This window comes from Vanacampus margaritifer, chromosome 5 (assembly GCF_051991255.1).
Source record: "Vanacampus margaritifer isolate UIUO_Vmar chromosome 5, RoL_Vmar_1.0, whole genome shotgun sequence".
NCBI classification, from domain to species: Eukaryota; Metazoa; Chordata; class Actinopteri; order Syngnathiformes; family Syngnathidae; genus Vanacampus; species Vanacampus margaritifer.
Genome location: NC_135436.1, coordinates 22,455,606 through 22,478,275, shown reverse-complemented (window position 1 = coordinate 22,478,275; position 22,670 = coordinate 22,455,606). Strand labels below are relative to the sequence as shown.

The window sequence follows — 22,670 nt, the reverse complement described above, 5'->3', positions numbered from 1 at the left end:
GGCTTCCCTGCCCCTGTACACATGCTACTACAGCATAACAAGCAAACGTCGCTGCTTTATATCGAACCGTCACTGCTTTTTTCCCCACGGCAGGAAATCAATATGCTTTTATCTTCACACACACACACATTGTAGAGGAGGAATTCTCCGTTGTTAGCCTAATCTCATCTAATTCATAACCAGTATGCCAGTAGTGTGAAGATGCCGGCACCCTCTCTTTCTCTCTCTCTCTCTCTCGCGCACTCTCTATCCAATTAATCCTCTCAAATGTGTATGTAATGGAGATTACTTGTATGGTAGTTATTTGAACCCTTTTTAAACAAATATCTCTTGACATATACTGAAATAAAAAGAGGTGCTGCAGGTTTTATTTAGACACACCTCAGCGGTAGCAGCCACATTCTCATACCGACAAACAAACAGCGGCTTCCGGAACGCGATGATTCATGCTTAAGTTTTAGGTCATCGTTTCATTAGTATGCTGTTGGGCTCTCTAGTTTAGTGTGTCCTTGGTGAGGGGGATTGCACACACTCGGAATATAATTAGGGCTGTTTACGCATCAAGTAGTTTATATGCACAAGCTGATAAAAGCGGTGCCGTTTTTGGTCGTTTATTTTTTCAAGCTCTTTGCTCAACTTGAGTCCAGTTCATTTTCTAATCTGTTAATGCATTGATTAGGGGCGTGTCCGCAGTTGGACCGTTGTGTTTATCATGCTGAGTTTCCATTGACTTGCTTGCCTCTAGACAGCTGCTTTGCGACAGGGACACTCACACAATCACTGACCCCTTCAGCCCATCTCTCCCAAAGCTCAAGACACTGTTATTAAGCATGCCGCGCTAGGTTAAGTGAGCCCCAATTGATCGGTATTGATTGGAAGTGTATTTGTCAGACACTGATGGGCCTCCCCCTCGGGATAAAATGTCTGGCGATTCCCACTGCCCCGCTCTTTCTGTTGTATGCCCTACTTGTTTTGTGGATGTCCTCCCCCCTTCATGTTCTAAACAAAGTAGTACATTTGGATAATAGTCAAATAAGCTGGAGTAGGTATATTGTGTGCAAAAAAATGCATTTTTGCTTATTTTTCTCCCTAATTGAGCTTTTTTATGACTCAATATTTGTATTCCTATTCAAAGTCTATCATATGACGTTTTGTGTGCAAGGCGGTCTGCCTCAGGCACCTTTGCTCAGACTCCAAATGTCTTGCGTGTGAGCAGCCGCATTGTCCGGACGAACACTTCCTCATAGTTTATGTTTTTGTTGTTGACGTCACCGACGCGTCTTGAAGTGCTTTGTGCACACCGTTAATACATTTATCATTGATCCCAAGAAGTAGATACAAGAGGTGCATGCCTTGTTCCCCCAGGGTTGCAACAATTAATCAAATAATTGAAATACAAATAAAAGTAAAAAGCTAAATATCTGCCTTAAAGCATTGCAGAGGTCATTCATTTTTCTGAATTCCAAAAATATTCGATAACTGCAGCCATTATCTGGCGAGACACCGAGTTCAAAACGCATCTCTTCCAGTCCACTTTACCAGAAGCTAAGTTGGCATGAATGTTTGATGCGCAGTGGCCAGGCTGCCTGCCAACGCCGTATTGTCATTTGTCATACAATCTCCTCCTGTCAAATCACCTGCGCCGCCATCTGTTCTTGAAACCAATTGCTGGATCTTGTCATTGTCATTTAAGCCTCTGTATGTTTCTTTTTTTTTTCTTCTTTTTTATAAGTACGCAATTTAATACTGAAATATACTGTTTATCGGGTTTGTGAGATGCCGCCTGCCCCCTCTCAGTCAGTTAACTCCTTCCTGCCGTTACTGACAATTGACCAGCGTAATTACCAGCCATGATGCACATATGTTTGCGGTGCATAGAGCCTGAAGCATGTTAAGGCTTTTGGGGCACAGCAGGAAAAAGAGAGACACTTCACTAATTACTGTATTCCAGTAATTAAATCAAATGAATGTGCTTTATCTTGCCATGTGCTCAAGTTTGGTCAAATCTGATTTCTCTTTTGTGTTGGTTGATTGATTTAAATATTTTACTGTGAGCAGACGCAGAGCATGTCACTAGACTCCAATGGCAACTGCGTATTTTTTTGTATTCCGTAAGCATTTCATACAAACACGCCACAAATGACTATTATTGGGCTTTTTTAACGCTGATTATGTCAATCTTTTACATTTTCACAGCCACTACTATAAAGTTTCATGTGTACATTTAATGTTTTCAAATGTTTATGTGTCTGAACATGGACAGCGTGAGAGTCCATTTAATAAGACAAAGCACTGCAGGAAGATGCCTTTTATAGAAGTGGGGCCTCCTCAAAAACGGGTCCGCTTGGTCCATTCAGAATTCTCCATAGCAAAGCTATAATGGTCCAAACTATCAAAATACAATCCACCCTATCAAAAATTGAACGGATCTCCAAGGTTTTACATTTTTTCTAAACCTTGCAGCAAAATGTCAACCACTTCTGGAAGCAGTCACATGACACAGCCGGGCAGCTTAGGCTTCGAACGTCAGCATTTTAGTCTCCTTCCATAAATGAAACAAGCCTTGATAGGCGTTTCGTGGAAACACCCCCCTCCATTACTCAATAAACGCTTCAAAGCCTCGGCACGTCTCCTAACATCACTATAAGCTTTGTATGTTGGGGAGGAGCTAAGGTTCGCCTATGTTGCGGGGCTGTCTTTGCTTCCCTGTATCTGTATGTGATGTTGATTAAAACAGTTACCTGTTTTGTAGCATAGTTTGTAGTATATAATAAGCGATTCTAAAAACATTAGGGGTGTCTTTTACTCTTGTTCCCGGATAAAACCCACAGAAGCACAGTGAAAGCATCCACACCACCCACCGAGGTTCGACCCTCCATACTAGCCACCACTAGGTCACCAAACCCAATTAAGACTCAGCTCAGCCAAAATGTACCTTTTAAGATCATTGTTTAAAAGAAAGCATAAAGCTTTTATCAGTGTTCAAAATAAACATTGGACAGCGAAGATGGTCACTCTTGTTTTTAGACCACATTGTTTATAGTGTAACTGAGCATGTGAAAATAATTGACAGGCAGACAGTCAGGTGCACTCTTCTCATGAGCTCTCTGCTTCATACTCCCGTGACAGAGGTCATTGGTAAAGATCAGAACACGCTCAGCCCCATCGCCCCTCTCTCTCTCTCTCTCTCTCACTCCCCCCCCCCCCGAGGCACATAATGAAGCCATTCTGAGGTGCCTGCAGCTGCGTCAAGATAATCTGGGATTGAGCCTGATACGGGATCACAGGACTGCTCTCTGGATGAGCAGAAAGCGTGATCAGAGCGGGAGCCTCTTGCCTTACTTACCATAGGCAAAATCTTTCATCTGTGAATGACTTTTGTTCAGTGTGTTTATGAGTAAAGATGTCATGGGATGGGCAAGAAGTGACCTCGCTGGCGACTCACAAAGTGCATTGTTCATCAAACAGCACATCAAATCTCTTTTATGTGTTTCCTAACACTCAAAAAGCTCATTTTTACGAAACTCGTCAACGTCAGTGGATAACCAAGGTAGCGGATTTGATGGAATTTCAGTTTGCTGTTGATTGACCCAAACAAAACAGTTAAGCAGACCCTTGATTCTTTTCCCCCAGTTGTATTGAAAAGGTTTGCCTCAAGGATTTTAAGATTTTGCATCAATGGACACGTCATATCAGTAGAATTGAGGTTGCTCGCAGAGATGTGAACTCTGCTGAGGACACGCAAGTCTGGAAGTATCCCGCCACTAAACCAATAAACAACAGGACACGCACCTTCGCTAGCCTCAGTCTTAACACCTCCAGATTTTCACATACAAATGCTTAGTCACGACTACGTGCCGTGCCACTTTATTTGGATGCTCCCGATGTGGTTATGTGGCTCTGATATCAGCCGAGCGTTGCAGCGGTTTCACTCCGCAGTGGAGCTGTGGGAGAGCGTGCCCGTAGGGTATGTGAGTGTTTGTGTGTGCGTGCACGTGTACTTGAATGCACAGTGTGAGTGATAATAACATCCCTTGTCAGCTTCCAGGAGATTAGTTTCGACGGAAGAAATCCTCCGTCATATCGCTGCACCTTATTAGCCGGTCTGTCTTTGGCTCGCTCGCCATCTCTCATTGTTTTCTGTTACTTTTTTAGAATTGGTGCTTAGTTGTCCCCCTGAATAGAATTTAGGTCACAAAAGCGATGCTGTGTGGTGCTAAGAGTGAGTTCCAACTTGTGAATGCTTGTTTTTCTTTCCTCAGATCTTTATTGGACTTGAAACAATTTAAGGAGGAGGAGGAAGAGGGCTGGTCCATCATGGATCAGTGAAGTGAGCATCGTGGAGCAAGAGTGATGTTTTTGGATGCTGAAGGATGCCAGTCCCCTACCCACCTGGCCTCCATCTTGCCCTGAGCTCGCTTGGGGCACCATGAACAGCTACAGAGACAGGGGGGTGACCTGCACCTCTTCAGACCTCCTGGACGGGGGAGGCGAAGGCGGGCTGCCTCAGCATGCGCCGTACCGTCACACCCCCAATGGCCACCCGATCCACACGGATGCGACCATGCAGCCGCGCGTCTCAGTGCCCAAAATGGGGGTCCGCGCTCGGATCGCCGAGTGGCCCCCGCGTCGGGCCCAGTCCAGAGAGTCGCTGCTTGAGAACGGCCAAATGAGCAGCCATCACAACGGCGACGACTGCTCCACGTCGGCGTCGTCATCGGCGCTGTCGTCGGACGTCGGGTTGGTACGAGGCGGAGTGGCCCGATTGCCACGGCGGTGGTCCAAAGATGTGGAGTTCCGAGGCGGCGCGTTTGCCACTGAGCGAGGGTCACCTTTAAACCTTCGCGTCTTCCCCCCACTGAGGCAACGTTCTAACAGTGAGGTGACGCTGAGTGAACAGGATGAGAACGAGGTGAGACTTTTATCTTACGTGAGAATATGGACTTCAAATATATATATACTTTTAAAAAAAAATATATATATATATATATTCTTTTACTAAAAACTATTTCACTCCCAACCTTCAAGATGACAAGTAGTCTAAAAAAAATGGATGGATATTTCTAATATATAATATAGGAATGTAACAAGAAAGGCAATATCGCAATCGTAGACTCCTCATGTCACAATATTAAAAGTAGCACATCTGTTAAAAAGACCAGATTGATTTCCATTTGTGCAGTTCCAGCACCCTCTGGTGTTTAGTTTATTAGTGCAGTTTAATGTTAATTAGGCATGTTATGGCCACCTACATCACAATGAACAAATCGACTCGATTCACAAAGAGTGCGTGCATTAGCAAGTAAGTCTTATTTGTGGTTTTATGTCATTTATGTGCATTGAGGTTAATGTTACCTGTATTATTTTTTAAATATATGTATTACATATTTTATTTATTATTTACATTTATGAAATACCTGACTTTAGTTTCAAAAATAAAGTTAAATAATGTCACTAGTTATTGCCTCTCCAAAATAGAATTTGGAATTTAATGTTTGTGGAGTTTTTATCATGTCCTTGATATTTAAGAATTGATTTACCATAATTAATCAATATCGGATTGAATTGAAGTGAATCGAATCGAATCGGAACAAATCGAATCAATTGAGGAAATTAGAATTGATACCCAGCCCTAATATTGTTTTTTCTCCTCAATATGAGTTTTATTTATTTATTTATTTTTACTACAGTATCGTGAGCTTTTTTTTATATCGCTAAGCTCCCCACAATTACATCCCTAATGTAATATGAACTCAGTTGTTGGTTGTTTTAACAAGGTGATGTATTCTCTCGTTTCCACTCTTAAGGTGGAGGTCCGTGGCGCAGGAGCCATGGGGACCTTGTTTAGAGAGTACGGCAGCACCTCTTCCATCGACATCCAGGGAATCCCCGAGCAGAGCTTTTTCGACATGCTCACCCAGTTCCACCAGGAGAGGCCCGACCAGCGCAGCTCGGGACCTTCGCGCCTACGTACGACGGACTCCCAACCGGCCGGCGCTCCTTCGCCCGCTTCACACCTAAGCGGGGACGAGCGAAGGAAAGACGGAGGTGAGCGGGTGAGGAAAAAAAGTGGCGGCACGGAATCTTCACTGGGGACCTCGTCGTTGTTCCGAAAACTTCGGAGCGCCAGTCGAGCGGAGCAGGATGGCGGCAAAGGAGAGACGAGTGAAGACGGAGGACGGGGCCCATCTGATGTCCCGTATAAAGCGTGGGTGTGCCCAAAAAGCTTTGTCCACTACGATGCACAGAGTATCCTGTTTGACCTCCACGAGGCCGCAGCTCAGCGGGGCTACGTGACCCAGAGGAGGAACACGGCTACCGGGGCATCCGCCGCCTCCGTGTCTCTTTCTGCGTCTAGGTCCTTGCCTCTGAGCGGTAATGAACCAGTATACGCCAGCATCGAGGACTTAACTCTGGGCCTAGACCCTAGCACAACCACACCCTCGATGGTCGCGGACCCCACGGACGCTCCTCCCGGGGCCCACGGCTCAAGCCCGCTGCTCCTCAGCTGCCCTCACTTCCTCAACGAGACGGGGGGCCACGGGGAACGTAACATAAGCTTCCTCAGCTCGTCGGCAGAGCGAGGAGGAGGGGATGGAGCGAGGGGTTGGTTGAGGAGGAGTAACGCCAGCGTCTCCGTGGTGGAGATGCCGATCGAACTGCAGGTCACCAGGCTGGACAGACTTAAAGAGTACAGCATAGAGCACGTTGACCTTGGAGCTAGATACTACAGAGACTATTTCCACGGGAAAGGTAAGTTAGACAGAGATGCGTTTTGAGGGACTGCAATAATCAAACACTCAAAGTCATTTTTAGACGTACTTGTGAAATGTGACAGTGTTGAAGCAGTTTTGTGCTGCCAGTGTTTCCCCACTGACAGTTGCAGCAGCTCATCGTGTGACAGTTAATATCCAGCTGGGCCTGAGAACTGCAAAGTGAGCCAAGCTGGCAGCACTCCTAGATTCTTTTTTTTTAAAAAAATTTATTATTACACGTCACTCCAGCACCAGACTGTTGGCAAATTTAAAGATGGCAACACACTACTTTTAACAGCGTGATTCTTACAGTGGCAAGTTAACTTTGAAACTCCATTTGTTGATCAGTGCAAGAAGTACTGGGATTTCCTAAAATAAGACATTATTTAAAATATGAATATCTGAGTAAATACATCATGTCCTATCCTGGCATTTTTCAACCTTTGTTGAGCCATGGCAGATATTTTACAGTATAAAAAGCTCATTCACACCACCAATCAACACAAAAACACAAACTGAAATGATGATTTCCTCTCAATTTACTCAAATTTTTATTTTGTGTGGAATCTGGGTTTAGTTGAACACAAAGTTTATACACTCGCAAGAAATTAATAAATAATAATTACTACACAAATGGTGCCTGGAGATACGATGACCTGACTTAGGAGTTTGTATGAGCTGTCGTTTAGCCACCTTTTGCTTTAAATTGTGAGCAAAAAATTCAAATTGTGGGCACAGTGAACTTGACTCATTTCACAACAAGTAGCATTTGAGCAGATAGTAAACAATTCTTCAAAAAGAGGCTTCAAGCTGTTTTAATTCCGCTCCCAGTTTAAGTTTATTGTCAAATTAAAATGACCAATGCCTTTTTGCCTTCAAGTCCATTTAGCCTAATTTGAACAAATAATGCAGAATGCCATAGATGAGCTAACAAAAACAACTATGTCAATACTTGCAGGCATTTATTCTTTGTTTGCTATGAAGAATGACTAATATTGTATTACTGAGATGTTGTATAATGTCCAATCTGCTTTGCAGCTGTGGTATTTTTACTGAATTTCCTCGAAAATGCACACTGCCACACAGAATGCCTTGTCATTGCTAGTGAACGTCATTCTTTACCCTGGGTAAAAAAAAACCACATTAAACACAAACTTGAATTTAAAGTCAAACTCGGTTATCTTTTACACATCTCATTTTGTGGAACACCCTGTAAGACCAAATCCAGAGATACTTTATGTGTGGACATTTCTCCTATGACCTCGTATGAAACGTCCCCACAGCAAACATCATCTGGCAGCATCCTAATTAGTGGCAGATGCTGTTGTGAGCGTATGTGTGCGAGTAAGCGTGCGTGTATATGCGTGGTAAGCGAGACAGCCCCCCCCCCCATCCCTGAGGCCGCGCAACCGCATAAAGGTTATCGTTCCAAAAATATGTTCCTCCTCTGACTCGGCTGTCCTGCGCGCCTTGCGTGCATTTCATGACGGCCTATCAAAAATCTGACATTTTCACCACAAGACATGGCGGGAATGGAAGTTAAGCAGACCTGACGCGTATGCAATGAGTTCATCATCCCGCTTGTCTGTTAGTCAGAGTTGTTGTGGAGGAACACTTGTCAAGTAAGATTCCTACCCGACCGTCTAAAGAATTGCTCTTTCAACTCGCACTCCGCCTGTGGTGTCGGCATTAGCGGGGCTTAGCTTGGGAGCTTCATAGTAGGACGTGCGAGATGCCCTGTGAAGCGTGTGGATGACTTGGATCAAGCCACAGAATGTTAATTGGCGTCCTGTGGCAGCACGTTTATCCTTTTCCTGGCTTGACAAGGATGCGGGCATGTTTATTACTTGTAGTCCAGCTTTTCTGAATTGCACTAATCTGTCAGAAAATGTGTTGTATTTCTCATCTGGATATTTTTATCAATTTTCTTTTTAATTTTCAAGGTTCTGCCTGGCATTGCTGATTTTGATCATTTCCCAAGTGTAAAATGACTATTAACCTCGCCAAGGATATGTTTTCAAGACTATGACATTTCTGCAAGTCTTTGTAGTGACATTATTAAATTAATTAATTAATTAAATTAAATTATTTCATTGTCAAATAACATAACCAGTTCTGTCTCAAATGATCTAAAAATGAGATGTGTACAAATCAAACTAATTCAGTTTAATCAGGGTCAGAAATGGCATTCATTAGCAATGAAACGGCATCTTTGTGTTTTAGAAAATGCTGTCAGGCAAGAGCGTACAGCATTCATTACAGAGGAAATTCAAATGGAAAGCACATTTGGACGCAAAAAAATAGTATCGCAATTTGCATATTGAATATTTGTAAAGATTTGCTGAATCAGTTATAAAACCTGTTATCTGTTACTTATATCTAATTGTTGGAATTTAGAAAGCGATAATTTTTCAACGTGAAGCCTATTTAATTTTGTTTGCTACTGACATGTATTACTTAATCAGATATTCATATTTCAAATGTCATGTTTTTTTGAACACCCTGTATTTTGTTGCAAATCCATTGAATTGGATATTTTTTTCACATTTAAGATTACAATTGTGAATATGTTCCATGTTGTTTTGCACAAATCCTTATGGCAAAATGGTAACCAGATGGAGGGTAAAGATAATTATGAGTTTCGACTTTGGTCAACATCAAATTTCCATATTCTTTCTTTTACTGAGAGCCATTTTAAATTGTATTGTTGTGTCTTGTAATCATGTTAATATACCAAACCTCTTCTATCCACCAGAACACTCAAACTATTTTGGTACCGATGAAAAGTTGGGTCCCGTGGCCGTGAGCGTTCGTAGGGAGAAACTAGACGACACCAAAGACTTGAAGGATCAATATCAGTACCGCCTGATCGTGAGAACTAGCGAGGTACGTGCAGTCTCTATTTTCTATGTTCCATTAAGATGATGGTAGTAAAACCCGAGATTGTGCTGAAGTGAAAATACACCATAGACTATCATGAACGCAGATGAAAAATCATGATCATAGTAGATATTTGTATGAAAAACACTTGTAGGTCTGTATGGTACTTGTCAAAATGTGGGTATCGCTGACAACATTAACCAGGCCATTATTATAAAACAAAAGAAAAACCTGAGTATTTCAGTAACGGAATAAATAGTATGTCTTCTTGTGCAGTTGAAAACTTAAGGGAAATATTTACTTGCTTAGTTTTTAACTTAGCTCACATGCTGATTATCCTGGTAGCTTCCTGCAATTTTTTAAAATCATTTTTAAACAAAGCTGTCAATTTATGTTTGGAATAAAAAAAAAAGGTTTTGTTTTTTTTATTTTGATGCTAATATTTTTCTCTTACTGCAAATGAATATCGGCTTGAAATATCGGTTATTGGCCTCCTTGACTGCTAATTTCTGGACTATAAGGCGCACCTGACTATAAGCCGCATTAACTAAATTTGGGGAATATTCAAGTTTGTTACACATATAAGCCGCACCCGACTGTAAACCGCAGGTGTTTTAATGATACCGCACCGGGTTCCCGCTACTTTCTTTTCCATAATGAGGGCGCAAATTGTCTCGCTCTCGTTCTGTCTACTGTATTTGCTCTCGTTCTGTCTACTGTATTTGGGCTCACTTGGTTTGTTTTGCTCTGCCTGACGCTCTTGCGCTTCCTTTATAGTGCGCCCCCTTGTGATCTGATGGATAAGCCGCACCTTTAGCCGCAGGGTTGAATGCAAGTGAAAAAAGTAGCGGCTTATAGTCCAGAAATTACTGTAATCGATATTGGTATCGGCCTTGAAAAAACACATCCGTCTATCAGTAATACAATGAAAAAAAAATTTTCCCGAAAACTGTAAGCTGTACAGCAAATGAAGCAAATATGCTATGCGGATCACCCAATTACATATTTTGTAATCCTAGTGTTCTTTTGCCGTGTTGGTTTTCTAAACCACCTGTCGGACTGCGTCGCGGTCAATCCAACAAGCTGCGTGTTGTCCGTGTGGCTGCCGTTGTGTTGTCTTTATGTGGATTATATGGCTGCCTGGTCTCATCACCTTAGCCTCCGCCACAACAATGGAGCCGCTTGGCCGTCTAAGTACACAGAGCTGCAGTGGCTGCTCGGCCTGCTGTTCCCACACACACACACAAAAACAGCGATAGATTGCAGACTTTATTCTTTCTGACTCGAGGCGCAGCTGCTTTCAAACAACCATCCGCTCTTAGTCCTCCATTAAATTCACGGCGCAGCGGCGCTGACGCAGCAAGGTGGGCCGACTTCCTTTTTTTCGCCCTCACTCATTCAAACCTTCAAACAGTGCAACCCCCTGAGCTAAGTTCCACAGCACCATGTGAGCCGGCCCATAGTACATTTTTCAAGATTGTGTTTGCTTTTGCATGTGTGACTTTGCTCTCAACTGAAATCTATCTCAGGGTTTTTTTCATAGCCTTAATGTGTTGAAGCAGGTCAATTTCCCTTGCGGGGGAGCAGCCCGCCACTGAGTGTAATGCTAATTCACAATACAGCTGGACATAAAAGAAAAAAACAGACTTAAAAAAAAAAAATACCTCCACGGTCATGCTGCAAATGTGTGTGTGACCGAGAGGAAAAAATGTTGCTTCTGTCCCGCAGGGTTACGAGCAGTTGTCAGGCCATCCGTCATCCGATGGACCCGCTTCAAGCTCCCAGGCTACTAATCATCCGTCCTTTTAGCTCTTTGGGCCTTGAGCTGCAGCTGCTCGTACCCTCTGCAAATGACATGCAGGGGATCGATAAGGCAATCCCCGTTTCATAACCTCTTCTTATACTGTTGCCTTCACAAGTTCACATGTTCACATTTCAAGCTCGGCGTCACTGTAATCCGTCAAAATGAAAGCGAATCCTTGATTGCGCCAAGTACAATATTTTAGTATGGGAATATTTGTCTACTTGCAGATATACTTTAGTAGAATCATAATAAATGCATACATAATTGATCAATAAGAATTATGTAGATTTTGTGGAATTGAAAGAGTCATAATAAACAGTTTAAAACCAAATGTCTACCAATACCAGTAGAATTGAATGTTGAATACTGCACACCTTAAACACATTTTAAAGATGACAGTCCTGTGTCATTCATGTGAGCCACCATCTTCTGCAGGCCCAATGAGTACAGCTTTTGCTTCCTTGACGAATAGGTTCAGAGCTACGGGCTGGCTACTTGCTGAGCCCCCATATAAAAGCATTTGTTGCATTTTCACTCATGGGGGCAGCCCTTGATCACCAATCCACCAATTTCAACTTGTCAATTAAGGTGGCGCATGCAGCTGACGCCATCACCACAAATAACACATTAGGGCTATAACTAGTGTTGGGAACGTTGCTTTATAAAAGTAAGTAGTTACAGTTACTCATTACTTACTCAAAAGTAACTGAGTCATACTTTCACTACTTAAAAAAAAGTTTTATATCAAATAATTTGGATTTTTAAAATATTATTATTATTATTATCATTGTTATCATTATTATTATTATTATACAATGAATTCAAATTATGTCCAGGCTATTAAGGGTGTTTTCATTTTGTTGGCGCTGTTAACCATACACGTGAGTTGTGCAAATTAATAGATTAACCGTTAACTAATTGACTATCCAATTAATGAACTTTTTCAATATTTTTTTATATTTTTTATTATTTGATCAGTTGATGTTTTTCTTAGTGTATGTCTCCCAAGCACACAAATCTTTACATCTTGTTGTATGGTAAGAAATTGCTTCCGGTTTTAGTCTGCATCTCAGAAAACGGAAGAATGTAATGTCATTGTCCATCGACCCTGGAATTTTTCCTGGGCAAGCGCGATGAGAAAATATGAAAGTATGTGGTGTCATTTCCTGTACGCTTCATTCGCACACAGCTGGTGACACTGCGGGGGTCCATCTTAGAAGACGGGGTGGCGTCAACGGGGAGGCACGGCACGGTACGCGGCCTGCCCCTCAAGGAGGTCCTGGAGCAGGTGGTCCCCGAAGTCAGCGTCTCATGTTTGAGGCTTGCGGTCAGCACGCCAAAGGTCACGGAGCAGCTTCTTAAGTTGGATGAGCAAGGGGTTAGTACACTCCAAAATACTGTCAATACTGATTTCATCATTTATTTAGCAGATCAATTACAAATGCAATAGCTGCTCCTTTATTTACGAGAATAAACCTTCAAGAGTTACGCAGATTTGCAAATATGAATCAAATACAAAAACACCAATTTTATGCTTTTGTTGGTTTGCTGCGTGAGCGTTATTATCATCTGTGTGTACTCCTTCCTAGTTAAGTCAGAAGCACAAAGTGGGTGTTCTGCTGTGCCGTGCGGGCCAGAGCACCGAGGAGGAGATGTACAACAACGAGGACGCGTCGCCCGCCTTCTCTGCCTTCCTGGAGCTGTTGGGCGAGCAGGTTCTCCTCAAAGGTTTCAGCAAATATGCCGCGCAGCTCGACACAAAGAGTTGAGTGCTCAGAAGAAAATTCCTTGGAGTAACATTTGTAATATTGTCCCAATGCCTTGATTCAACAACACACATTCACTTGACATGGAATTGACACTGCATGCTTGTTATTGCAGCTGACTCAACAGGCACCCACTCGCTGTACACAACCTATCAGGGATATGAAGTTATGTTCCACATATCCACCATGCTGCCGTACATGCCCAGCAACCCACAGCAGGTAAGAGTTCCTAGTGTCTCTGTGTTAAAAAAGGCAAGTCTTATTTCCTCGTTTTTTTTGGGGGGGGGGTTATAGCATGTGACAAGCTCTCCCCCATTTTGATCTTGGTCCCGCCAGGACTAGTTTCATAGCATTTTGCTTTTGTAACAATTCTACTCCATCTGCACGTGGTTAGGCCTGCAAGAAAACATTCAGTGTGTGGCTAATTTATCATTTACATAAAGTGTTTGCACATCAGGCTCACTGAAACAATCATTCAAGTTAATATTTTAGGAGTGCACTTTGATGCATTCTCTTACTCAAATAAGCGTTTTTCCTAATCGGTAGTTCCTCCAGTTGAATAAATGGCACAATATCTCCATCCAGAGGCTTCCACAGTGTAGTAGCATATTCACGCTCCTTATTCAGACCTCTAGGTGGTAGCATGTGACATGTTAAAATGATCAGTAGTAGCTAAAGAGATGCTGTAAATATCTATTTGAAACAGCGGAGGGAAAAATAGATGACTAAAGTCTTCTATTGATTTTTTTTATAATAAATGTATCAATTTAAAAAAACAGGCTTTCAACAAATTGTAAAAATCTGAAGAAAATCAGATTAAATTTTATGACTGAAATCCTTCACAATTATATTAAAAATACAAATACCGGTATGTTACAGTGGTTAAAAAAAAAAAAAGGGCAAAAATTAGTGTTACTGCGTGATGGGACACTCCTGTGTATGTGTAGCCAAACAGTAGGCTGCATTACATAATTGTTACTTATACACTTCCATCAGCAGATGAACAGGGGATTGGCAAGCACCACCACCACAGACAGTCTGGACGCCGTGCCATGTCACATACACACACAGCTCGACACAAATAGCCCACACAGAAAGTGGGAAAACAAATTACATAAAGAGCTGTTATGAGAGGGACCCGTCTCCAAGTCCCCATGTCAGACTTGTTTCCTCTCTTGTGTAAATGGTCTACATTTTTGTGCCATGCTAATTCATATTTAATTCCCTGTCTTCTCCTTAGCTTCTAAGAAAGAGGCACATCGGGAACGACATTGTCACCATCATCTTTCAGGAGCCCGGAGCGTTGCCGTTCACCCCTCAAAATATCCGCTCACACTTCCAGCACGTTTTTGTCATCGTGCGTGTGCACAATCCCTGTTCGGAAAACACTTACTACAGGTAAACATTTCCACCCCGCAATTGAACAAAATGTCATGAAGACGCACGTCTCTCAAAAATTCCCAGCGAGGGAGAGTTGACAAAAACTCTTCCTACTTCCTTTTGAACATGGAAACTGTGCTTAAAGTGGAAGTCAGCGTTAAACATTTATTGACAATAATATGTTATATGTGACCTCACTAGTCTAAATCTGACATTTTGATTAATATTACATTTGTGGAATATGAGTTATGAAGCAAGCCGTTTTTGTCCATCTCAGGGGCCGGCCATTTTGCCACTTACTGTCGACTGATGATGACATCAATGTTGCTCAGGTCTCAGGTAACAACCAATCACAGCGCAGCATCAGAAACCACTTGAGCTGTGATTGGACGTTGGCAACTGAGCAACTGTGATGTCATCTTCAGTCGACAGCAAGTGGGAAAATGGCCGCCCCCTTAGATGGATATGAACGGGTGGATTTTGCTGCTTAACTCATATTCCACCAATGTAATATAAATCAGAATGTTTAGACTAGACATAGAACATTATTGTCAATAATTTTTATTTGTTAGGTTGACTCCCCCTTTAATGATGACTATATAAAACGTTCCTTTTCGTTACAATATTCTTTATTTATTTATTTTTAATTTAAAAAGAAAACTATCACTACTAGACTTATTCCATTATGGTGCTACCCTGTTAAAAAAAAAGAAAAGTTTCTTCTCATCCAATTAAATTCATTTAAACAAAAAACATTAAATGTAAAAGCAAATGTAAAAAAGAGAGAATTTGATATTCAAATCTTGACCTGTCTACCTTTGTCTACCCTCAGTGTCGCTGTGACAAGAATGAAGGACGTCCCTCCTTTCGGCCCACCCATCCCGAGCAGCGTCTCCTTCCGTGACTCAGACACTTTTCGGAACTTCCTGCTAGCCAAAATCATCAATGCGGAAAATGCAGCGCACAAGTCTGAGAAGTTCCACACCATGGCGACGCGAACGAGGCAGGAATACCTGCGCGACCTGGCGGAGAACTACATCAGCAGCACCCCCATGGACTCCGCCGGGAAACTAAACAACCTCATTTCCCTGGCGTCTAAAAAACGCGAGCGCTCGAAAGCGCGAGAGGCGGCCGAGCTGGGGGCCGCCGGGGCCGTCGCCTGGAGGGTCCTGGCCCAGGACTTTAGCGGCGGCGGAGCTGAGCTCCGCTGCGCCCTGGGCTTTTCCGCCGAATACGTCCTCCTGGTGGATTGCTTAACCAAGGAAGTGGTGTTCAACTGCTTCTGCGCCGACGTGATCGGCTGGACTGCTGAGCGCTTGGCTTTGAAGATCTTCTACGGCAGAGGCGACCACATCGCCGTGCGCGTGCCTGAGGGCTGCGCACAGGACATCAGGGAAATGGTGCAGAGGTTGAAGGTGAGGAATAGTCCTGGAAACGTGGATGAAATTAAAGCCGGTGTTTCTTTACTGTTCTCACAGATGTCGCGATAAACATTGTGGACACAAGATGTTCTTGAAGACGCACTTTTGATTTAGCATATTGCCGCTCCAGAGGATTAATAATATAGTAGGTTTTATAAATACGCACATAAAGAAAAAGTACAAATAAAATCAAACCTACCAGATCAAAAGCGCCTGAAGTAGTGCTATTTGGAATTTGGCCAAAATGAAAATCAAGCATTTTCATTTTCTGTTTTGAAGTTAGAACAAAATAGAGGTTGACTATGATGGATTGTATTTATGTGTGACTTCTCATTATATTCTACTTAAAAACATCAAACATACTGTAATTATATCTATCCATCTATTTTGCATAGCGCTTGTCCTCATGAAACTCACATGCATGTTTTTGGAGTATGGGAGAATGCCAGATCTTGAGCCTATCCCAGCTGACTTTGGAGCAAGAGGCAGAGTTGGCCCAATCACAGGCCACGTAAAGAGACAATTGCGTACATTCACACTTATGGACAATTTAAACCCCGAACATTTATTAATAATTAGGGGTGTCAAAATTAGTTCATTAATTTTGAGTTAATTCATAGTTCCTTTAACGCCACAAATTATTTCAACGCATGATTAATGAATCCAGTTGCAACGCAGCAGACACCTCCACGTAAAAATTTTGCAGTAATTAATGTAATAATGATGCATATATTTGTGGAGACTGGGGTCAAGTTATATTTTACAATTTTAAAAATGTGCAGAATTTCACAAGTTACTTCATGTTAAAGATTACATAGCTCTTAATATGAAAAGAAAAATGCTCTGAACTGCCACCAAAGTCTTACAAATGCAATTATGCCATCTAGTGGCAGAAAAATGCAACCAACACAAATTAATATAACACTCGTTTTTTTTCAGTACAGTACATCTTTTTAATTTTAACTCAAGTTTATGAATTATTATAAAATGACTTATCACGACTAAAAGATGCAGCCATATTTATATTAGTGTAACATGTTAACAAGACGAGTATGAAAACTTTTTATTGTACATTTAAAACGGATATAAAAATGCGATTAATTACGATTAAAATTTTAATTGCCTGACACCCCTATTAACAATAGTTTTTATGAATACAAAATGCACAAATCACATGAAACTGCAGTGGGTCCACAAGAGTTGAAAGCCCCTGTTTGGAAATTAGAACAAATTCCAGAATTATTAAGATAATCAGCCTTCGATATGTTCTTAATAGCTAATCAATGAACAGCATAAGCTTTGAATGAATATAAAGGTAATGTAAGAAAATTAAAGCAAATAAGCATCCCAGCTAATGTACATTGTATATCAGGTGTAGAGTACCTACTTAATTAACATGAGTCATACAATTGATATGAAAAGACTGGATTTAATAGCACTCAGTGTGATCATGCAGCTCGGGAGTTGCGCAATTGCACGTGGACTCTGATGAGGGGCCATTTCCATATTATGATAATCCCTGTGACATTTGATGAATTAAATGGCCAGAAAAGGAGATTTCCTCAAGTCCTAATCCAACAGAGAAAGAAAATGTAGCGAAAAATAAACAGTCCAAGTTAATCTTCACAGATGTAGAAAATTCCTGCTGATCCTTTGGCTGATCAAGATTATGGAGAGCCTGTTGACATAGCGGGAAAATATGAAGTATCTTAGTATTGAAACGAACAGTCATTCAATTGTCCTGTTACTTTCCATAATTTCAAATGTTGCATCTTCCTCTCTTTGTTTTCAGTCACTGAGTGTGGGATGCGAAACGGTGGATATGACGCTGAGGAGAAACGGGCTGGGCCAGTTGGGCTTCCACGTGCGCTTGGACGGCACCGTGGCGGAGGTACCGTCAGCTACCACGCTCGCTTGTCAAGAGTCCGCACGTGCTTTTGAGCTAACCCGGAAGTGGTGGTGTTTGTTGCCATGCAGGTGGAGGAGTACGGCTTTGCCTGGCAGGCGGGCCTTAGGCAGGGCAGCCGCTTGGTGGAGATCTGCAAGGTCGCCGCGGTAACACTGACTCACGAGCAGATGATTGACCTGCTCAGGACGTCGGTCACAGTCAAAGTGGTCATCATTCCCCCGTACGAAGAAGGCGGACCGCGGAGGTGTGTAAAGTCCATTTTTGTTCTGCTGCTGTAAAATGTCTGCTGTGAATTTATTTGAAGAGGGATCTGTGTATTTAATTGTTAGAAGTTTGGTTGATTTCTTGGGAATTGCCAAAATGGAGTGGAGGACTTATTTAATTTTGAAAAGTGACCGGATTCTCTCTGCTACAACTGTCTACGACGAAGTCGACACGTGTCAGGATGCTAATCATTTTGGTCAAGTAGCGCTAAAACCACAAGCTAGCGAAACGAGTCCAAAACAGACCTACAGTACGGTATTTGGAAAGTTAATTCAAGAGTGTATGGCTACAGCGTGGAGACCTCAACGCTCATTTGGATCTCAACAGCGGAAGCGCGGATGAATTTCAAAATAAAATTAACCTTAACGCTCATGCGTCGATACCTCGACTTGAGTGGAAGCGCAATTGGTGAGCGGAAGTAGTATTTAAATGTTTATACGGTTTTAAGGGTTACGTTTAGGGTTAGCGGTTGAAATGACACGCTAACGTTAAATCATAATATCTAAAGTCTAACTGAAGTAGTATTTAAATGTTGATATGGTTTTAAGGGTTAGCTGCTAACATGACACGCTAACGTTAGAGCATAATATTATTTAAATTGTAGCGGAAGTAGTATTTAAATGTTAATATGGTTTTAAGGGTTACATTTAGGGTTAGCTGTTGAAATAACACACTAACTTTAAATCATAATATCTAAGGTCTAACTGGAGTAGTATTTATATGTTTGTATGGTTTTAAGGGTTAGCTGCTAACATGACACGCTAATGTTAGATCATAATATTATCTAAAGTGTAGCGGAAGTAGTATTTAAATGTTTATATGGGTTAGAGGATTAGAGTAAGGGTTAACTGCTAACATGACACGCTAATGTTAGAGCATAATATCTCAAGTGTAGCGGAAGTAGTATTTAAATGTTTATATGGTTTAGGTTTAAGGTTAGGGATAGCTGCTAACATGACACGCTAACGTTAGATCATAATATTATCTATCTATTATCTGCCTATCTATCTATCTGACATCTGCTGGCACTGGCTTTGACAACTTCCATTCATCGAGCTTCCGCTGATCGAGGTCCACATGAGCGCCGAGGTCTCCAGGTTGCAGCCATACCCGACTCAGTTCATTTGTAACGGGGGGAAAGGTCCAGTGATGAGACAACACTAGAGCCTATAACCAAGAAGAAATTGGAAGGTGCATTCACAAACAATAGCAGGAGACTTAGACTTGAAATATGGATTTACGGCGACAGGTGATTCTCACGCTTCGAGGCCCACTCTGCACAGTATGTGCCGAGCGGCTCTGGATTTAGCGTTATGATGCGTTATTCATGGACTTATTCTGCCTTGTTATTTTGCCACATTTCAGGAGGACACTGTCAATATAGTTAAAAAAAAAATTGGCTTCACATTTATTGTTACGTCATATCTACAAAATAACTCAATTTTTGTGTTGCCAAATGCCATTCAATCCAATGCCCATCATTACCCTTGACACCAACACAAAAGCACGGCTGAGATAGTGGGCAGAATTTTGTGTGGGAGGGTGCGAAAAGAGGAAGCGAGCAAACAGGCACAAGCTAGGATGTGTGAAGGGAAAGCAGCAAAAAAAAAAAGATAGCATTTAGCATTCACTTTAACCTTTTTTTCTACAATTTCTCATTCACTTTAACCTTTTTTTCTACAATTTCTTTACACCCCAGTCCAGTATGGCCTTGACTATAATGAATAAGATAATGATAATGAGTCAAGTCTCATGATGCTGTAAAGTGGTTGAAGTCTGCAGTATTGGCTTGTGTGAGCATGTCTGTGTGTGTTTAAGGGATACTTTGCGAACGCAGTCGTTGCAGTCACAGCGCTTTAATGTTGGAGGCCGTTTAATTACACCAACTTTCAACCCTTTAACACACACACACGCACACACACACGCACACACACACACGCTTTGTGGCATTGGTACAGCTAGTAATTAAGAGTCTTGTTTCACTCTTCACCCTGCCTCTCTCTTCTCCCGCTCATTTGGCGTTCTGTGCCAAGCAAGCCGATTGCGTGAGATTAAGGACTCAAATCCACAGGAGGGAGGGGAAAAGGCAGCTAAAAATAAATAAATAATACAAGCGAGTGGATGCGATTAATTAAAAATGCTTCGCGGTTAAAGAGGGAGGGATAAAGGGAGAGGAAGGCGGGGCCGCCAAAGAGGAGAACAACGTGTCTCAACAGCGCCGAGCGAGGGTGAAAGGGAGTGGGCGAAATGGAGATAGAGAGAAGAGCGAGGTTTGCCACCGCTCTGCCTCGGCTTCTGAGACTGACGGATACGGCGGAAGGGAAGGTGTGATAGATGGCGATAGTGGCTTTAACCTTGCATGCACGTTGGGGGGGCGCCAGCTGTGTAGGACGAGACCATCCGTGCGCGCGTGTGTAGGCGCTTTGGGTATGTACTACTTTGACAAAGCAGGATATGGAAATGCTACAATGGAGATAAATTGCTTTTACGTCATTTTTATGTAGTAGGATGTGTGTTGTTTTCATTTTATCTGCATGATACATATTAGACGGCGTAATTTACCAAACCATTTGGATTAATCAGGACAAATGTCCAAGTATAACTGATGAACCCCCGCTACATTGGAGCTCTGATAGTTATTTCACAGTTATTGATGAAATTAAATATCAGCCAATTTTCATTTAAGGTTTTACTTAGTGTTATTTAATAAGATTGTCAGCATTAGTCTGATTGTACGGAAGCGTATTGTATTCACTGGGGGACACCTTATATTTTTTACAATTTTTTTAGGGGAGCTTAGTTTTTTTGTCTTATTTTTTTTTTAATTTTCTGTTGTTCTGAATATTTTTTTCCCTGATTAACTGAATATTTTTTTCCTGTTGAAAAAAAAATCAGAAAAACAGGGGAATCAATTATTCAGAAAAAAACTGAAGAAAAAATACGCAGAAAAACAGGGGGAATCAATTATTCAGAAAAACAAGTGGGGGGGAATATTTTTAGAAAACAGAAGAAAAAAAATATTACAAAAAACAGCACCATCTTCTGTTTTTCTGAGTTTTTTTAATTTCTGAATTCTACTACACTTTCCCACATCCAATACGTTTCCGTAGGAACTTAACTGTTAGCTTACTAAAATCATGCCGATCGATTGACATATTCGTATACTTACTTGCTCCATAAAATGATATACCTAGCTTACATTAGAATGATAATATACAGTAAAATACAGCATAAAACATTACCAATACTAAGTGTGTTACTAATTACTGTATATGCCTTACCTTAACCGAGGCAGTAAGTCATATAGTTGAAGATACATATGCGGGAAAGTGGCCGCCATTAGAGAGTCTGCAACAAAAGAAAGGGAAAAAAAACAGAAAAAGACAAAAGAAAAAAAAGAGAGAGTCTGCAACAAGTCACTTGGAGTTCAGAGGGAAAAAAATAATACAATACTCGTTGCTGGTGCTCTGTTTTTCTGGATTTTTTTCATTTTCTTCCCCCCTGGTTTTCTGTTGTTGTTATTGTTTTAATATTGTTTTTCTGAGTAATTTTTCCTCAACATTTTTCCCCGTTTTTCTTAATTTTTTTTCTTATGGCAAAAAAAAAAAATGGAACATAAAAAAAATACACAAAAAGCAAAGCTCCCCAAAAATAATTGTCAGAAAACCAGGAGTTTTTTTTTTCTTCAAGCAAATGCAATATTCTGTATGACAATGCTCACAGAGAGTAGGAAATGTGTATCTTCTACAGTAAATGCTGACAGAGGCCTTGCGTGATGAGCTCTTTGATTCGATTGGACCGCAATTCACACACACATACTTGACCTCCGTCCCTCAGTAGGCGAGATAGAGTCCTGTTGTGCCAATAATCAGTCTCCTCTCCTCTCATTCTGCTCCTGTCAGTGTCAGGGGAGCTCATTAGTAGCTGCCATTATGCGTCTGCTGTTTTCTACAAAGTGTGCTCTCAGCACGTGATTGTGAGTTTTAATATGCAGTTTGGGTCTTCACGAAAAGAGAAGGGCGCTTGTGATTGAGTCGTTCTTTTTGTGACTGTTTCAGGGGCTGCACAGAGGAATATGAGATGAAGACCATGGAGCACAAGCCCGAAGCTGAGCCTTTGGCCGCGGGCTACCGACCCTCCCCACGCTCGGGTTGGCGCTGGGACAGCCCGGTCCCCGTCCCTCAGGGGCTACACGGCACCCCCAACCCTCAGCGGTGGGCCCCCATGGGCGCCCCACCGCCACCTCCGCCACTGCGTTCCTCTCACAAGGCTTTGATGCCAGTTCCCTACAGGGAGCCTCAGCACTTCAACTCCAAGAGGTAAGAAATATGTTAATGGATGATAAAAGGCAACAACTTGAACTTAAGCATGAGGATTAGCATGGAGTAATGAATAGGGGCTGTGTTGTGTATTGTTAATTAATAATGAAGATTGTTTGCATCAGTGTGGGTTGCCATGTAGCCATTTAATTTTGGTACAATAAATTTCATT

General features: G+C 41.9%; 1 protein-coding gene across 1 annotated transcript in view; it reads left to right on the top strand.

Moving 5' to 3' along the window:
• sipa1l3 (signal-induced proliferation-associated 1 like 3) overlaps positions 1–22,670 on the top strand; it is a 57,467-nt gene that overhangs the window by 25,710 nt on the left and 9,087 nt on the right. The window contains exons 2-12 of the mRNA XM_077565046.1: positions 4,263–4,912; positions 5,808–6,753; positions 9,511–9,641; positions 12,629–12,817; positions 13,029–13,203; positions 13,321–13,424; positions 14,446–14,603; positions 15,418–16,000; positions 17,799–17,897; positions 17,984–18,159; positions 22,238–22,498. Coding sequence (XP_077421172.1) covers positions 4,364–4,912; positions 5,808–6,753; positions 9,511–9,641; positions 12,629–12,817; positions 13,029–13,203; positions 13,321–13,424; positions 14,446–14,603; positions 15,418–16,000; positions 17,799–17,897; positions 17,984–18,159; positions 22,238–22,498 — 3,371 coding nt within the window. The 5' untranslated portion in view covers positions 4,263–4,363. The remainder of the gene's footprint in view (positions 1–4,262; positions 4,913–5,807; positions 6,754–9,510; positions 9,642–12,628; positions 12,818–13,028; positions 13,204–13,320; positions 13,425–14,445; positions 14,604–15,417; positions 16,001–17,798; positions 17,898–17,983; positions 18,160–22,237; positions 22,499–22,670) is intronic.